The 15165-nt window shown below is 53.7% G+C and overlaps 1 protein-coding gene across 1 annotated transcript in view; it reads left to right on the forward strand.

The window, feature by feature from the left end:
- The window catches only part of ZSWIM5 (zinc finger SWIM-type containing 5), a 103800-nt gene that overhangs the window by 69863 nt on the left and 18772 nt on the right, over window positions 1-15165 (forward strand). Inside the window, exons 2-4 of the mRNA XM_069788875.1 lie at window positions 795-1151; window positions 9944-10092; window positions 10703-10853. Of these exons, the coding sequence (XP_069644976.1) occupies window positions 795-1151; window positions 9944-10092; window positions 10703-10853 (657 nt within the window). The remainder of the gene's footprint in view (window positions 1-794; window positions 1152-9943; window positions 10093-10702; window positions 10854-15165) is intronic.

Consider the following 15165-nt stretch of genomic DNA (forward strand, 5'->3'; position numbering starts at 1 on the left):
GGTTTGTGCCTGAAGGCGCTGCACCCCCTCATAGCATGGCAGGGGCAGTCGGGAGCACCATAACGCTTGCGTGAGCGATTTGAGCTGTCCCTGCAGCCTGATGCATGGATCACACCAACAAGAGGCTGGCTCCTTGGCAGCTGTATTTCAGGGAAAGCTCAAGAGCTTGCAGGGGAGCAGCAAATACTGTGGAGATCAAGGAACAAACAGTTTCTCCCCAGCCCCCAGTTCGGTCTGTGCATTGCTCCTGTCCTTGCTCCTTGTTCCTGCTGCGTGATAGAGCTCAGAGCTGTGGCCGTGCCCTGGTGCACTCTACCTCGTTGAGGGACTGCAGTTAGAGTTGCATTGCATTTGATTTGTGGGGGTTTTTTTTGTCTGCCTCATCAAAGAAAAGAAAACCTGGCCTTTTTCTGCCAGCCCTCACTCACATGAGTTGCAAATCCAGTGAGAGGGAGGCGTGGATGAAGATGACTCCCAGGAGAGAAACAGTCTGAGAGACTCTTAAACAAATGGGAACTGAGCAGCTTTGCTCTTCCCCTGAGGGTTTGGCTGTTAAATAAACTCGCCGATGAGTCTGACTGCATGTGTGTGTTGGTGCAGAAGTGTGTTCGTATGCAGGCTGGGTGTTGCTGGGTGTAAGCCACTAGGATGGCATGCGTTGGGTGGTGTGCTCCTTGACATAGCAATGCAAGAGCAGCCTTGGTTGGCCTTGTTCTCTTTCCAGAGTTTACATGGGTGGTCGTGGTCAGACGGAAGCTAACATGGCCTTTCCCTCTTCTCCTTTCCCTCTTCAGGGTTCCACCTCAGTGGGACGGTAACGGAGCCGGCGACTGCAACAGAACCAGAGATGACCTACAAGGTGGCCATCAGCTTTGACCGCTGCAAAATCACCTCCGTGACATGCGGCTGCGGGAACAAGGACATTTTTTACTGCGCCCACGTCGTGGCGCTTTCACTGTACAGGATCCGCAAGCCAGACCAGGTCAAACTCCGTCTTCCCATCTCAGAGACCCTTTTCCAGATGAACAGGGACCAGCTCCAGAAGTTTGTTCAGTATTTGATCACGGCACACCACACCGAGGTGCTGCCCACCGCCCAGAAGTTGGCTGATGAGATCCTGTCATCCAACTCTGAGATCAACCAAGTGCATGGTAATTCCTCCCTCCTCCCTGGGTGGCTTGGCACTGATTCATTCTGCGTTTGCACCTGGGGTGGTGGTTTCACACTGACGGTGGTGACCTTCATTTTGCCACATTTGTCTGTTGCTGTACAGAGAGAGGTGGCAGTGTCAAAGTGACACTAATGTATGGGTGTTGGAACTACATCGGTGTTGGCCATGCATCCTGGTTCTGCCCTCTGTTCTTCTTTATGTGTTTATCTGTCAAACACTGGCTTCAACAGGCAAGAAAAGGCAGAGCAGACAGGCTGGCGGTGCACAAGGCACAGCTCAGAGTAGGATGGAGAAGCCAAGGGTGGAGGAAGGGAGCACGTTTAGTCCCCAACACAGAAGGATGTGGTGCTGGGACCCTGAGGAATGGGAGGTGCAGTGGGACATGGCTCCTCCAGCATGCAGGGACATGGTGTTAGCCCAGCCCTGCACGTTGCTAAGTCAGATGCGGCTGAGCTGACGGGAGATAAAGCTTTAATCTCCATGGGCGTTAATTTGCCCATAATAAATGAGCGCTGCTGTCCTGACCTACTGTACAAAGGCAGCAGAGATGTGTCCTGGGGCTTTGTGTTTGGAAGATGCTTTTGACTTCGTCCCCTGGAAAGCACTGGCTGGGGAGTGGTGCCCATCCTAGCCCCGCTCCAGTTGCCCGCTGGTCCAGGAAGTGGCCCAGGCTCCCTGGGGAGTTGCCCTGAGGTTCCCTTCATCAGCCCAAGTCGGGCACTCCCGCTGTGTCTTTCCAGGGAGCCCAGGAGCTGAGGTTGCGCAGGGTCTGCAACAATGAGCCACTCCCCACCGCGCCTGTCCCACCAGCTGTAGCGTGGAGATAGTAAACACTTATCTGCCACGGAAGGGCGTTGTGGGGATTAACACATGCCTGTTAAGTGCTCCGAAGATGAAAAGCCCCATATGCAGCCTAAAATAGGATCTGAACTGGTTGAATCCATGTGTAGAGGTGAGGCCAGGGGTCCACCTCCAGCATAGCAATGATGGCAGTTCTGATCTTAGATATTTTCCCCTCCCTCTATCTGGTCATTCCTGCTCCTACCTTGGGAGAGGCTTTTGTCTACTCCGCTGGGCCACATCTGTTGCATGTGTGGTTATGCTCTAAATCACTGGCTTTTGGGGGGGTTTCCCTCATTTTTTGGCATTAAAAAGAATGAGGAGCTGTGGTACTGCAAGAATATGGTGAGGTCCGTTCCCTCCCTGAGCTGATCCGCTGAAGCTGAGGTTGGGCAAGATCCCTTCTTGGCCATTGTTTGAGGCTGCTTTCTCCTAAGCAGATTGAAGAAAAGCTTTTAAGGCTCTGAATATTTATTGCTCTAGAGTCAGCGAAAGGCTGGTGATGAGAGTCTTACAAAGATACAGATGTTGGCTCCAGTTCAATATATGCCTCTTGTTTTTACAAGTGGTTTTAAAAAAACAAAGTAAAAATTCTCTGTCCCTTCAGACTCGTGCAAATTCACACACTCCAGCGTGTGATTTTTGAACCGACAGAGACACATTGACTTAGCCAGCAGAAGGTGGCACCTATCTGATATCTATGTGGCTGCCTAGCCGGGGTCACAAGTGAGTAAATGCCTCTGCAAGCAGGAGAACAGACTTGTCTCATCCTGGGGGAGGATGCAGATCAGCCTTAGGATGATGGGAACATCTGAAGATTGTCCAAGATGATCTAAAACTCAGAGATGTTGCACCCTGTGAAAAGGAAGGCTCAAAAACCCTCACATTTAAGTTCAGAGTGATGTTGCTCAGGGCTTCGGCTCTCGATCCTGGACAGTGTCATAGGCTTTGCTCTCCTTGTCCTGCCAGTGAAGCACAGCTGCAGTGCAACTACATCGCAGAGCTACTTGAGCAATGAGCCCAGGATGAGGAAGGGCTGCAGGCGCATGTGGCTGTATATGAGAGCGCAATTTTGGGGCCTCCAGTTGAAGGGGATCCAAATTTTTCCCCCATCTTGCCCTTCCCAGCTGGGGTTTGTGAATTCATAGAGGGTCACTGATCCTGCGATTTGAAATTCTTCAAGGTATGCTTTAATAGAGCTTCATGGGCTTCTGTGCGCATTTCTTGGCTGTGTCTAGTTCAAACCCTTGGGGTTACACCTTCGTTCACCTTGGGGTTGAGGCCAAAGTAGCTTTTGAGAGGCCAACCTCTGCAACCCAAACAGTAACCCAGTGTGTGCATTGGACACCTGAGGTTATTACACCTTGGAGCAAGAACAGCCTCTCCAGAAATCCTGTCTTTGTTCCCCCCCATTTCCTCTGAGGAGAGGTCTGTTGAGCTTCAGATCAGCATTGGGTCTTCCCCACCTGCCTCTGGTCACCCAAAGAGCTGCTCCTTCCATGTTGATGGTGAGCACATGGGATGGAGGAGCTGATTCCGCACCTTGGGAGCGCTCTGCTCCGGGCTGGCTGGGGAATGCTCCTTGTGCAAGGGGATCTTCAGGTTTTGTAAAATAAGGCTTTCAGGGCTGCTTCTTCTCCCCCCTGCAGAGCCTGAACAGCAAAGAAAATTACAGGCCATTGTCTGGTGCGCTCATCTCAGGGAGTCAGAGCTTTGTTCCTTGCTGGAGTCTGTAGCTGCAGGCTATGCACCGCATACCGATCTTCCCGGCTGCCTTCCTAGAAGGAAATGCAAACTATCCAGTAATGACAGAGTCTCGGAGTGCAGCCAAGGTGCTCACATGTTCTCGAAGGATTCAGTCCGAGCAGAGAGCCTAGGTGTGCCTGCCGCTCTGCTCCCCACCTGACCTCTGCCTGCTTAAGTGGGTCACGTTTCTCCTCTCGCAGCTGGCCGCAACAGGCAGCGGGCTCACAGCGAGAGCATCTCACGTGTCTGATGCCTCCACGCTCGGCGTCTGAAGCGGCAGCTGGAGTGAGGAGACCGGGGTGGGTTTCAGTGCTGCTGCGTCCCCTCCTTGAGTATGTTCCTGCTTGGGGACAAAGTCAGCGGCATGACTGTCCGGCACAGAGCAAGGCTGCGAGGTTGTCATTGTGCCAGCAAATGTGACTCGCAGCTGCTTGACCTTTCTTGGTGGGGTGGCTGCTGGGGGCAGCCAAGACCTGCAGCTAGAGAGCTTGGATCCAACAGCCAGGCCTCCGACAGAGTGAGGAGCATCTGGTGGTGGCCACCTTGGTACCCTGCTCCCTCCGCTTTTCCGTGAGCATCAGCCCAGGGCTCGCATTGGTTTGCAGTGGGGCCAGCCTGGCTCAGGGGAAATGCAGGCTGAAAAAGAAGTGGCTCAGGGCCAGCAGCCATGGTGGGACGTGCTGGGGATAGGTGCAGCTTTGCCATTGGGGGGATCCATGCTCTACCACCACGAAACACGGGAAGAATGTATCTTTCTGAGGTGCGAATGAGGAACAGAGAGGGATTTCTTTGGTGCAGTAAAGTATCGCAGGGAGGGCCAGGAGGTATCGGAGAGGACAAGGCTGTGAAAAAGAGCTGAAATGGGAATTGTAGGCAGAGAGGGAGATTTTGGGGGCAAAAGCAAGCAATGTGGAGGAGGGGGAACTCAGAAGCACCAATGAGTCCCGACAGCAGTGCTGGGTTTCCTGCTCTCACAGCGTGGATCCAACATCCAGCAGCAGCGAGTGTGCAGGGTCTGAGCAAGCCATCCAGCAAACTTGGGAGGTGGCATTTGTCTCTTCTTGTGTTTTGGTTCATGCTTGTAGGGAATTATTTGAATTTATTTTAGGAGGAAGACAGGATCAATGCGGGGTGTACAGAAGGAAAGCTGCTGTCTCAGATACATCCTTAGAGCCCTGATTGGGATGTCTGGGCTTTGGAGGCAAACGGATTCTTCCTGAGGGCAAAAGCAGTCTGTGGCCAAGGAAGGAGAGGAGGCTGGTGGAAACCACTGCAGGACCAGAGACGGTGGTCATTAAAATCTTTAATTAGAAACTTAAAGACAGGAGAGGCAGCTCTGAGGACTGACAGTGCCTGTGGGCCCAGAAGATTTGGGGCTTAGAGGTATCCTTCGTGCATCATCAGTGAAGTCTCACCCTTCCTTGAGTAAGGAGCAGGAGGTTTTGGCAGGCCCAGTGTTTTGCAGCGTGGTAACTCGCCCTGCCTGAGCGGCGCTTGGGCATGGCAGGGAAAGCTGCTGCCCTCAGCCCAGGAGACATGGTTGGGGCAGTCTGTCTGCCCCACGGAAATGCCAGTGGGTGACACAGTGTCTGTGGCGCTCAGCTGATGCCATCAAAAGGCTTGGGATGCTCTTCTCAGCCAGAAGTGGGAATAGCCACAAAACCTCTGCTGTCTCGCAGTGCAGGGGCAGCTCCCTCTGAGGACAAGCCAGCGGAGAGTTAACGTGAATCACCAAGGGGCCTCTGTGGTCCTCCAGGATCTCAGGAGCTTCCTTGGAGGAGAGGACCTTCAGAAAACTCTTAGTGGGAATGGTCCCTCAGGCTTTGGCATGGGAAAACCAGATCTGCTTATGCAAAAGCCATAAGGAGCCCTCTGCCTCATCTTTTCACTTTTGTCCCAGATGTATTCTTGACTACCTTGAGCCCTTCCTTCAGCTTCTGGGCTAATACTGTCCTTCATCCGTTGGCCTATCTTGCTTCTTGTGCACAGCGAGTTGGCTGCCAGGTTGGCCGTGTAGAAAGTCCCTGCCTGCGTGTCCTGTCACACTGAGCCAGGGCTAATGTTTGAGGAGTCCTCAGGCAGTCTTTAACTTTGAGGTCATCCCATGACAGCATCTGGAGGGCAGCACCACTAAATCTATTTGAAATTCTGCCTTCCCGCTGGGGAGGAGGAGAAGTCAGGTCTCCAGGGGATTCATGTTCCTGGTTGCTGAGCTGATGTGAATTTCAGGGAGAAAAACCACACCTGAGTGCTGGAGAGAAAGTCTCTGCTGGCAGCAATTCCCCCTTGTCTCGCAGAGTTGCTGGGGTTGCTGAATGACCCCAGAGCACATGTGTGGCACTTGACAAGCAGCTTCCAAAGACAGCTGGACCAGAGAGCTCCCAGCCACCATGCTGGGAGTCAGTCTGGTTTCACTTGCCCCATCACTGTCAGATGGGTGTGAATCTTCAGGCTGCCCTGGAGGCTCCATCCAACCTTCCTCCCCATGAAAACAAACCAGGAGCCTTGGCGGAGCTTGACTCCTGGCTTTGCTGCTATTTTTAATCCCTTGTTAGAGTTCATTTCCTTTCTGGTGCCTGGTTATTTTCTTTCCGAGGTTTTCTGCTATTTATTTATTTGTGCGTGTTCTCCCCACCCCCGCCTTGAGCTGTTCCTTCATGTCTGTTTTCTCTCTGGATGCTGGAGAGGCAGCCTGGAGGCATTCAGCAACGCCACCACGTGCAGTCATGAGATGGCCCTTGTGAACCACCGCCACGACGGCCAGCCCTGCTCTGGGCGGCTGCGGCTCGGCCGGCTGGCAGAGCCCTCCCTGGCACCGCTGACCCTGGGGCCAGCATGGCCAGACCCTGAGCCACCAGTGCATGCTGGGCACAGTTGGCTGAGACAGCCACGAGGGAGATGCCAGGGTGGCCACCTGCATCCCTTGGTTGCTTTTGCCATCAGTTTATCAGCTCCAGGCACTGGTTAAAAATAATAATTATCCCTTTTTCTTTGTGTCGCCGCTCCTGCTCCGGGTGAGACACTCTGGGAGTGCTTCCTACGCCACCCAGCTGATGTATCTCCCCTTCTTGGATTCAGGAGCTTGGGTTTGGGATGCACCAATGCATTGGCATGAGCCACGAGGTCCCACCACCTCCTCAGCCCTGGAAATCTGCTGCTTTCCAGTCCAGGAGCGCCTTTCATTTTCTTCGTGTTGGGCAGCTAATTTCTGAGCAAGGCGTTGAATTTTCCATGCCTGGCTTCACTCTAATTTGTAGATTTTTCCAGTCCTTACTTCTCAGTCTTTGTATCCGCCTGGAGAAGCCTTGCTTGGCTGTCAAACAGTTAAACCCCAAGCCCACAGCGAGGGGGGGGTCTTGCTTGGAGTGTGATGGATTGCATTTTTATCTCTGTTTCTACAGCCAGTGTAAACGGGCTGGTGAAACACTCTTTCCACTCAAGATGTGCAATGGTGTTTCCTTAAATCTGAATCTGGCAGGACCAAAATCCAGCACATCTGAAACAGGGCTCTTTGGAGCAGGAATGCTGCTATATGAGAAATGTGTTACGCAGGCGCCGGGCTGTTTTACATGCCGTTCCCTGCTCCTTTGGAGCCGAGACATGGAATCGCTCATCGGCTGCGTCACGGCATGTCGCTGCTGAAGCCCCCACGGTGTGAACGTTGGCAAGGGGAAGTGGGCAAATCCTGCCATTAATATTTAAACCCAGCACAAATCCTGTTGTTTGCTCTTAAATGTTTATCCATCTCCCCAGCGTAATTGGGCAGCCTGTTATCTGCCGGGTTGCATTGCACGTGTGGGAATCTGCTATTACAACCCCCTCTCTGAATCTTTTATAGGAGAGCAAAATACATTTACAAGCAAATTTGAGTTTTATTTGGAGGCGCGGGAGGCGCGTTACTAATTTGGCTGTGGCCCGAACCCCAACGTGTGAAGTGCTCAATGTGTTGCGTGGGAGGAGGAGGTTTTATTTAGCTGCGTGCTTCTTTCCTTGCTGCTTGGGCTTTCCATCACTAACGCTATGTGTGAGCAGCGAGCGCTGAGGGTAGCCCTGGGAACCCCAGAAAAATGCAGCCATTTTTTGCATCTTGCTAATTCCTCCACCTTTATCTGTCACAGCAGCCTCTGTGAGGGACCAAGGATGAGCTGAGCTTAGGCACGGTGGGTCACCCCAGGCATCCATGCCCTCCTGGTCCCTGTAGATGCAGCCAGGTGACCCTATAGAGGCAGCTGAGATGACCCGGCTGGTCTGGATAGCTGCAGCTGGGAGCAGCTGGTGGGATGGTGGGGAGGAGGATATTAAGAGTGTGATCGTCTGGGATACCTCAGCGATGGGGCCGGATAAGCGCTCATGGTAGACAGATTAGTCATTGGTTCCTGATAGGGGATAATCGCTGGCTTGTCTACTCTTTATCTGTGAGATAAGGACTGGGTTGGGGGAGGGAGGAAAAAGGCATGGAAAAGCTGAGATGGCCAGGATGGACTATCCCTGGCGTGGTGGTCCCTCGTGGCTTACAGCAGGGCTGGGCCACCAGCAGCGGGGAAGCAGGATCAGGGCACGCGTGGGGCTGTAGGTGAAAGCCCTCACGCTCATCCAGGGGCCATGATTTCCTTTCTGCTGCTTCAGCTCCCATCCCAATTATGTGGTTGTGTCGACTATAAATTATTTTGCAGAGGGGGCAGCAGCGTCCTGTCCCTTCAGCATGGTGCAGGCTGCACCTAGAGCTTGCTGGAACCTCTCTTGGGTAGCCACTCTTAGCAGAAATTAAAGGAATTTTGTAAAGGACTTTAAATACAAATAGCTGTATCTTACCGGGTCAGGAGTGTTCTCAGCCTTTGCCAGAGGAGGAGAACCCCTCAGGTTGATGTCCTCTCGCTTACAAGCCAAAAAGAGACAGTTGCACTGCTGAGCAGTCATCCTGGAGCTCGATTTTCATGAATTGCACTTGAGCTCCTGGTTCAGCAATGTGCAGAGCAGCAGGTGTGTAGAATCCTGAGCTGTCTCCGCATGAAAGCGATGTCTGCTCCCCAACCAGATCCCAGTTGGGTGGGGAAGACATCATTAAGATTTCATTGGGAATGTGTTGGCTACAGCATCCTTTGGCTGTCCGTGCAGCACCTGGCTCTTCCAGTGCTGACCCCCTTCCTCACTCAAGAGGGAGACGAGATGGGAGAAACAGAGCAAAGTGGAGTGGAGCATCCTCCAGCCACGCTGGTCTCTCCCTGAGGGTTTTCCCTGAGGAGTTTCTGCAGAGCAGGACTCAAAAGCAGGGAGCTGAAAAACTGAGTTTCTGTTCCCTTATGCGCTCCTGGCTGCTTGCTGGAGCCGTGCTGCTGCCTGCCCCGCGAGCCTGGGAAGCCAGGGCATGGCTGGGTGGTGGGGCAGCGCTCCAGCGGGGGGGAAATGGGAATTGAAAGGGGCAAGGCAAGGGGAGGTGGATCTAAGTTGCTGTTTAAAGCACTTGTGGGGGGTTTTTTTCTTGTTGTCTGGAAGATGATATACAGCCTGTGAACACACATGTGTGCCTGGCAAAGGCCCTGCTCTGGTCACAGTTTGCTCTTTGAAGGATTATTGATCCTTTGCTCTTTCCAGCGGAGAGTCTCTCCCAGGCATGTACACTGATGCAGAGGGGCTCGTCCCCCATCCTAAAGCAAATGAGGGGCAGGACCAGGTGTTTAACTTGGGGCTCTGGAGCCCCCAAGCAGTGGTACCTTTGTTAGACTACTCCTAATGTGTGGAAGGGCTTGCAGGAACTGGAGCTTACTGATGCTTAAACAAACTGGTGAGGTGGAGCAGGAGGAGGAGCACCCCGGGCGATCCCTGGAGCCAGGGAGCGCTCTGGGCTCTGTAGCTGCACTGCCTGCACCCCCGGGGCTTTGAAGGAAGGCAGGTCCCTGCTCTTCCTCAGCCTCACTTCACCTGGGGTGCAGAGGGAGAGGGGCTAGGCATTAGTCCTGTGGTCAGGATCCCTCCTAACGGCTGCTGCCACCACCATGGAAGGAGAGCATAATGCTGCCAGCTGGGGCTCATTGCCTGGGAACCTGGTTGGTTTTCCCTTGCCTGAGCTGATAAAATAGGGGTGGGTCCACATAAAATAGAAGTAGGTCCACTTCTTGCTGGTGGGACTGCTGACCCTGCTGCTATAAACACAGTTGTCTCTTTTCTCCTCCCTCCCCGTCCCCCCAGGCGCTCCTGACCCCACTGCTGGGGCCAGCATCGACGACGAGAACTGCTGGCACTTGGATGAGGAACAGGTCCGAGAGCAGGTGAAGCTGTTCCTGTCTCAGGGAGGGTACTACGGCTCGGGGAAGCAGCTCAACTCCATGTTTGCCAAGGTGAGGAGGAGCCAGCTGCTCTCTCCCCTCTCCGCTCGGCGTGTCACGTAGCCGACAGCTCGCTGGCTGCCCTGGCAGGGTGCCCGTCACAGCTGGGAATCTCTGCTCCAGTGCCTTCTTGCCCGGTCGCAGAGCAGGCGGTTGTAATCCAGGCTCTGGGTCAGGCCTGGGTTGTCTCACCCGCTCTCCTGGCAGGTCCCTTCCTCCCACGTGATGGGCTTGCCGTGATCCCTGCACAAGGGAGGGCTTTTCCCCATCTCCCTATCAGCATGGTGGGGGGAAGGCCAACCCTGCAGAGCCTACCGAGACCATGGAGAGGTGGCACCAGCCTACAGGCTCTTCTCTTTCTTTGCAGAAGGGCCTTGTTTTCATGTTCTTGATTGCTTGGTCTTCTTCACAACCTATGCTGTGACTGCTAATCAGTTGGACTCCAACCAGCCACGTCACAGCCATTGCATGAGTGTCGTAATGTACGACTATATATTATACATTTACAGTCTGGACCGCCAGACTGAGGGAGCTGTGGTTTGCCAGCAAGGTGACCGTGTCTTAAACACCTCTGAAGGACCATGGTTTGTCTCACCAAAGACCTTCTCTCTGTCCCTTCCAGGTCCGGGAGATGCTGCGCATGAGGGACTCCAATGGGGCCAGGATGCTGACGTTGATAACGGAGCAGTTCATGGCTGATCCTCGGCTCTCCCTCTGGAGGCAGCAGGGGACAGGCATAACGGAGAAGTGCCGGCAGCTCTGGGATGAGCTGGGTAAGGGTCACCACCTTGCAGAGAGCAGCAGCAGAGTTGCCTGGGCTGCCGGGCCAGCAGACATTGTCACAGAGGCCTTTAGGGCTCTTTTTTGGGGTCAGAGGCCCTGAGAGATGCCAGGAGCTTACTCTATCCCCTGCTGGGGAAATCCTGGTGGGACAGCTGGACCAGGCCCAAACTGCACAGTTCAACACCTTAAACAAGCCCCTCTCCTGGAAAGGGGTCAAGGATGATGGTTGTGCAGAGTGTGGCTGGTCCCATATTTGCAGCAGCCTGGTGTTTGGTGCGCTGCCCCGAAGACTTTGTGAGGGAGGACACAAGGGCTGGTGAACCCCAGGGGCTGGACGTGGCCTGGACATGGAAGTGCTGTTCCTGGAGGAACTGTGATCTAGAGGGGGAAAGGCAGGTTCTCGGGTCTCATCCTGTCTAACAGATTTTTGCCAGCTCTGGTGCACGTTTCCAGGGTGAGGGGGGCAGGATGGCCAGTATAGAGCCTGGCTTTAAGGGAAATGCAGTTCTGAGTAATTCTAGCTAAGCACCTTAGACACCGGCTCAGCTGGCTGACACCGTAATATCATTAGAATAAAACATTTGATGACGTGGGCCCAGGGAGGTTGATTGTGTGGTGGAGTTAACCCAGCAGTTCTGGGCTCTCCTGGACATCTGGGATCTTAGGTGAATAGTTTGACTTGTGACATAGTTTTATGAGTGAGTTTGAGCTTCTCTGCAGCCTGCTGGTAGGAGTTGCTCTGTAAGGGCAAGGGCTCATGGGCTGGGACCAAAAGGATGTTGTAGACCTGGAAGAAGGGTGAGGGTGGTCCAGGGTCTGGAGCACCTGAAACCGCAGCTGGGATCATAGACCCTCCTACCAAGTGCCCCAAAAATGCAAACATAGCTTTGAGGCCGGAGAGCTGGCCAAACTGCTCAGACGAGGGCCGGGCAGGGGTAGGATGTCTTGCTTCTGTGTGAAGTTCCCTGAATGGAAATAACCACGCCAGCTCTGGAGAGCTCATCTGTGCTTGCTTGCCAAGAAGATATTTCCAGGATTTTGGGATGCTGCAGCTAGATGATTGGATATGCAAGGATCCTAGAGAGGTGGCCAAATCCACCAAGCCAGAATTTCTGCATGGAAGAAGGCAAACACATCAGCGAAACGTGGATGGGTGGGTGTCTGGGCAGGCCTGGACACAGGAAGCAGTTTGCCCAGAATTACAGTTATTTGGCCAGATTTCAAACCCGCTATCCAAGCCAAGAGCCCTTCCTCCCTTCCTGCACACACGAGGGGGGAGTGGTTGGGTTTCAGTCCTGGCTTAGCCATGCAAGGACCAGGTTGGTGCACATAGTTTTGGTTGGCAGAGTGGGAGGAGGCGACAGCACGTCCCCATCAGCAGATGGCAAGGTGGGTAGGGAACATCAGGGCCCTAACGAAGGCTGGATCAGTGTGACAGCAGGTGAAGCGTGGTGCCAGCCAACACACGTCAGAGCAAGCGGCTCACGTGGCATAGGCATGTCACGCAGGAGGGTCTGGGCATTTCCATGCTGAAGAGAAGCCCCTGCGGATGACATGGTGATAGTCCAAGAAGTGGCTCCAGGGCAGGATGGGCATGGACTATACTCAAAGCAGGGATTATTCCCTTCACCTTACAGGAGCCTTTTGGATTTGGCCTTGGGCAGCGTTTGCTGTAGGAACAGAGCATCCCTCTGAAGTAAGGGTGGAGGCACAGAGGGACAAGAGCTGCACCAAGTTGGTGGTGTTCACCAGTAATGAACATCAGCAATGTGGAGAGATGTCCCAAACCATCACTGGGCAGGTAATGGTAGCTGGGGCGTGTGGGGCGGTGAAGGCACATTGTCCAACTGCCTGTGGGTTGCAGATGCCAAAGCTGCCTGGCATTACCACTGCTGCCAAAGGGAGGGATGAGGGGCCTGTTGCCAGCTGCTGCGGGAAGCCCCAGCATAGACCGTGTTCCCCTGACACGTGGAAGAGAAAAATGGGCCTCACGGAAATTATTTTGGGCATGAGTTTAATAATTAATCATCGATTTTAGCAAAGACTGCATCACAGACTTGCGTGGGATTGGAAGAAGATCAGTCTTAAAGAAGATTGTGGATTTATGCTGGGGAAAATGTAAAGGATTTTGCAGGATTTCAGAGTTTAAAAAAAAAAAATTAAAATAAAAAGGGCATCATTTGCTTGCGCATGTGCTGCCAACTGAACATCTATTGCCCCGTCTGCTGGGGAGCCAAAGGAAAGACCTGCTGGATGGAGAGCTCTGCAGCGTGGGAGTATTTGCCCTGGCGCATTAGTACTTACGATTAAAGCCTAATTACAAAAAATAGACGAAAAACCAGCTGAAGTGCAGCCTGACCTTAATCTGCCTGGAGACGGGTTTATTTATCTCGGCCACTTGTTTACAGTGGGGAATTTCAGCAGATTAAGCCGGGGAGCGACCCTGTGGGAAATGGGAGAATTTGTTTGATGGTTTGGAAACTTGGGCACGGGATCGGAGCGCGTGTCCTCTCTGGGGCCAGCAGCCGGGACCGCTGGGCTGGGAAGGCTCCGACCCCCCCGTCCCCTTCCCTGCACCCAGCCCTGTCATCAAAAAGCATTTTTGTTTAGAGGCTTAGCTTAATCGTGATCTGCCGCTTTGTTCCCCACTTAACCTCCTGCTATCAGAAAGTTCAGATGAAGGTTTCTGCAGCACATGAACAGACACAGATTCTGACCCGGTGTGGCGTTTTGGCTCAGCACAGGACTAACTTGTGCTGTCAGCTGATGTCACTTGACCATAGGGCTCAGAAAACCCCTCTTTTCCATCTCCCAGATAACTACTGCGGCCAAAACAGATGCAAATCCCTCTTCCCTTGTCCTCACCTCCCCACCACATCTTCCCTTCTGCAGGAGAGCCCAGGGACACAGCATTTTGGCAGGCAAAGGATGCCTCAGAGGGCTCCCAAAAATAGGTTGCAAAGTCATGAGGCTTCTGAGGATCGCATCTTAGCCGAGCTGTGGGAGCCAAAAATCCAGCGGGCGCATCCCATTCCTGGGGGCAGTGGAGTGGGGGCACCAAGCTTTGTTACCACCGGTTAGCTGAGCCACTCTGCTCGCTGTTGGAGGTGTGAGCCAAAATTGCTGCAGGCCGCTTTTTGCCTCAGGAGCCCTGGAGCAGGTGAAGAGGGGCAGTGACAACAGGCAGGAGCGCTGGTGGGAAGGGGGTGCCCGAAACCAGTCAGAGTCCTGGGATGCCCAGCACCAGGAGCTGAGCGCAGGATTTAGCTTGTGGCCGCCTGAAGAGGTGGGGAGTTTGATGCTCTTGGGGTGGCAGTGGGCAGGCGCCCACTGCTCAGCTGAGGGGCAGTAACCAGAGCCTTAAGGAAGATGCATTTTCTGGAACAGAGACCTGATTTTTTTCAAAGACACTGTGTCCGTGCAGCCCCTGTGGAGCCTGCAGGAGCCTGGGAGTGAGTGACATAGACCTGCTCTGGGAGGGATGGGCCCTGAAAGCCCCTCAAGAGATAGCTCTTCTCTTGCACATGCGTTAATCACTAATGTTGCAGCTCAAAAGTCTTATTCCCCCTGTTCATCAGAAAGGAGTGAGGTTTTGATGGGGTTTCCTGGGATCAGTGGAGCCAAGAGGTGGATGGACCTGGACCAGGCGAGGGCTGCTTTGAATATTTGCTGATATTCAGTGCCTGCAGTTGCTTTTCCCATGCCCATTCCTGGATGCGATGCTGCTGCCACCATCTGTGTTGTGACGCTGTGACGTCTCTCCTGCTGAGCCAAGCCGCTCTGAGGAGCTGGATGTGCACAGCCTCCATGCCTTATTAATGATTTGAACCGAACAAGTCCCCAAGTTCCAACTGGCAGAGGACGGGTCCCGGGAGATGCACCCCAAAACCACTACCAAGGTTCAGCTATAACCCAGAGGAGCGGGGAGACGCCAGAGTGGAGCTGGAGTCAGGACATTGCTGCTTAGCCTGGTTTTGCCTTGCACTGCCTGGAAAAGGGACTGGCTGCCTGTCTCGGAGTCACAGCCTCACTTGGGGCTGTTTGGCTCAATGGTGTGGCTGTGCAGCTGGGGAGCTGCTACATGAAACACAGCGAGTGAGGGAGGTGGTTTGGGCACGTGGAGGAATCCCCTTGCCATGTAGCAGAGCCATATTGGGTGATGTTGTCCTGCCGCTGGCTGTCACTTAGGGATAGGAACTTTGGCTCTGGGAGTGATGGAGAGGTGGGGGAGAGCAGCTAGCTGGGCAGGGAGAAGGAAGGTGCTCCAGGTTTCTGCTGGGCCCATGGAAGAGAAGCAGGGTA

This window comes from Haliaeetus albicilla, chromosome 8 (assembly GCF_947461875.1).
Source record: "Haliaeetus albicilla chromosome 8, bHalAlb1.1, whole genome shotgun sequence".
Lineage (NCBI taxonomy): Eukaryota > Metazoa > Chordata > Aves > Accipitriformes > Accipitridae > Haliaeetus > Haliaeetus albicilla.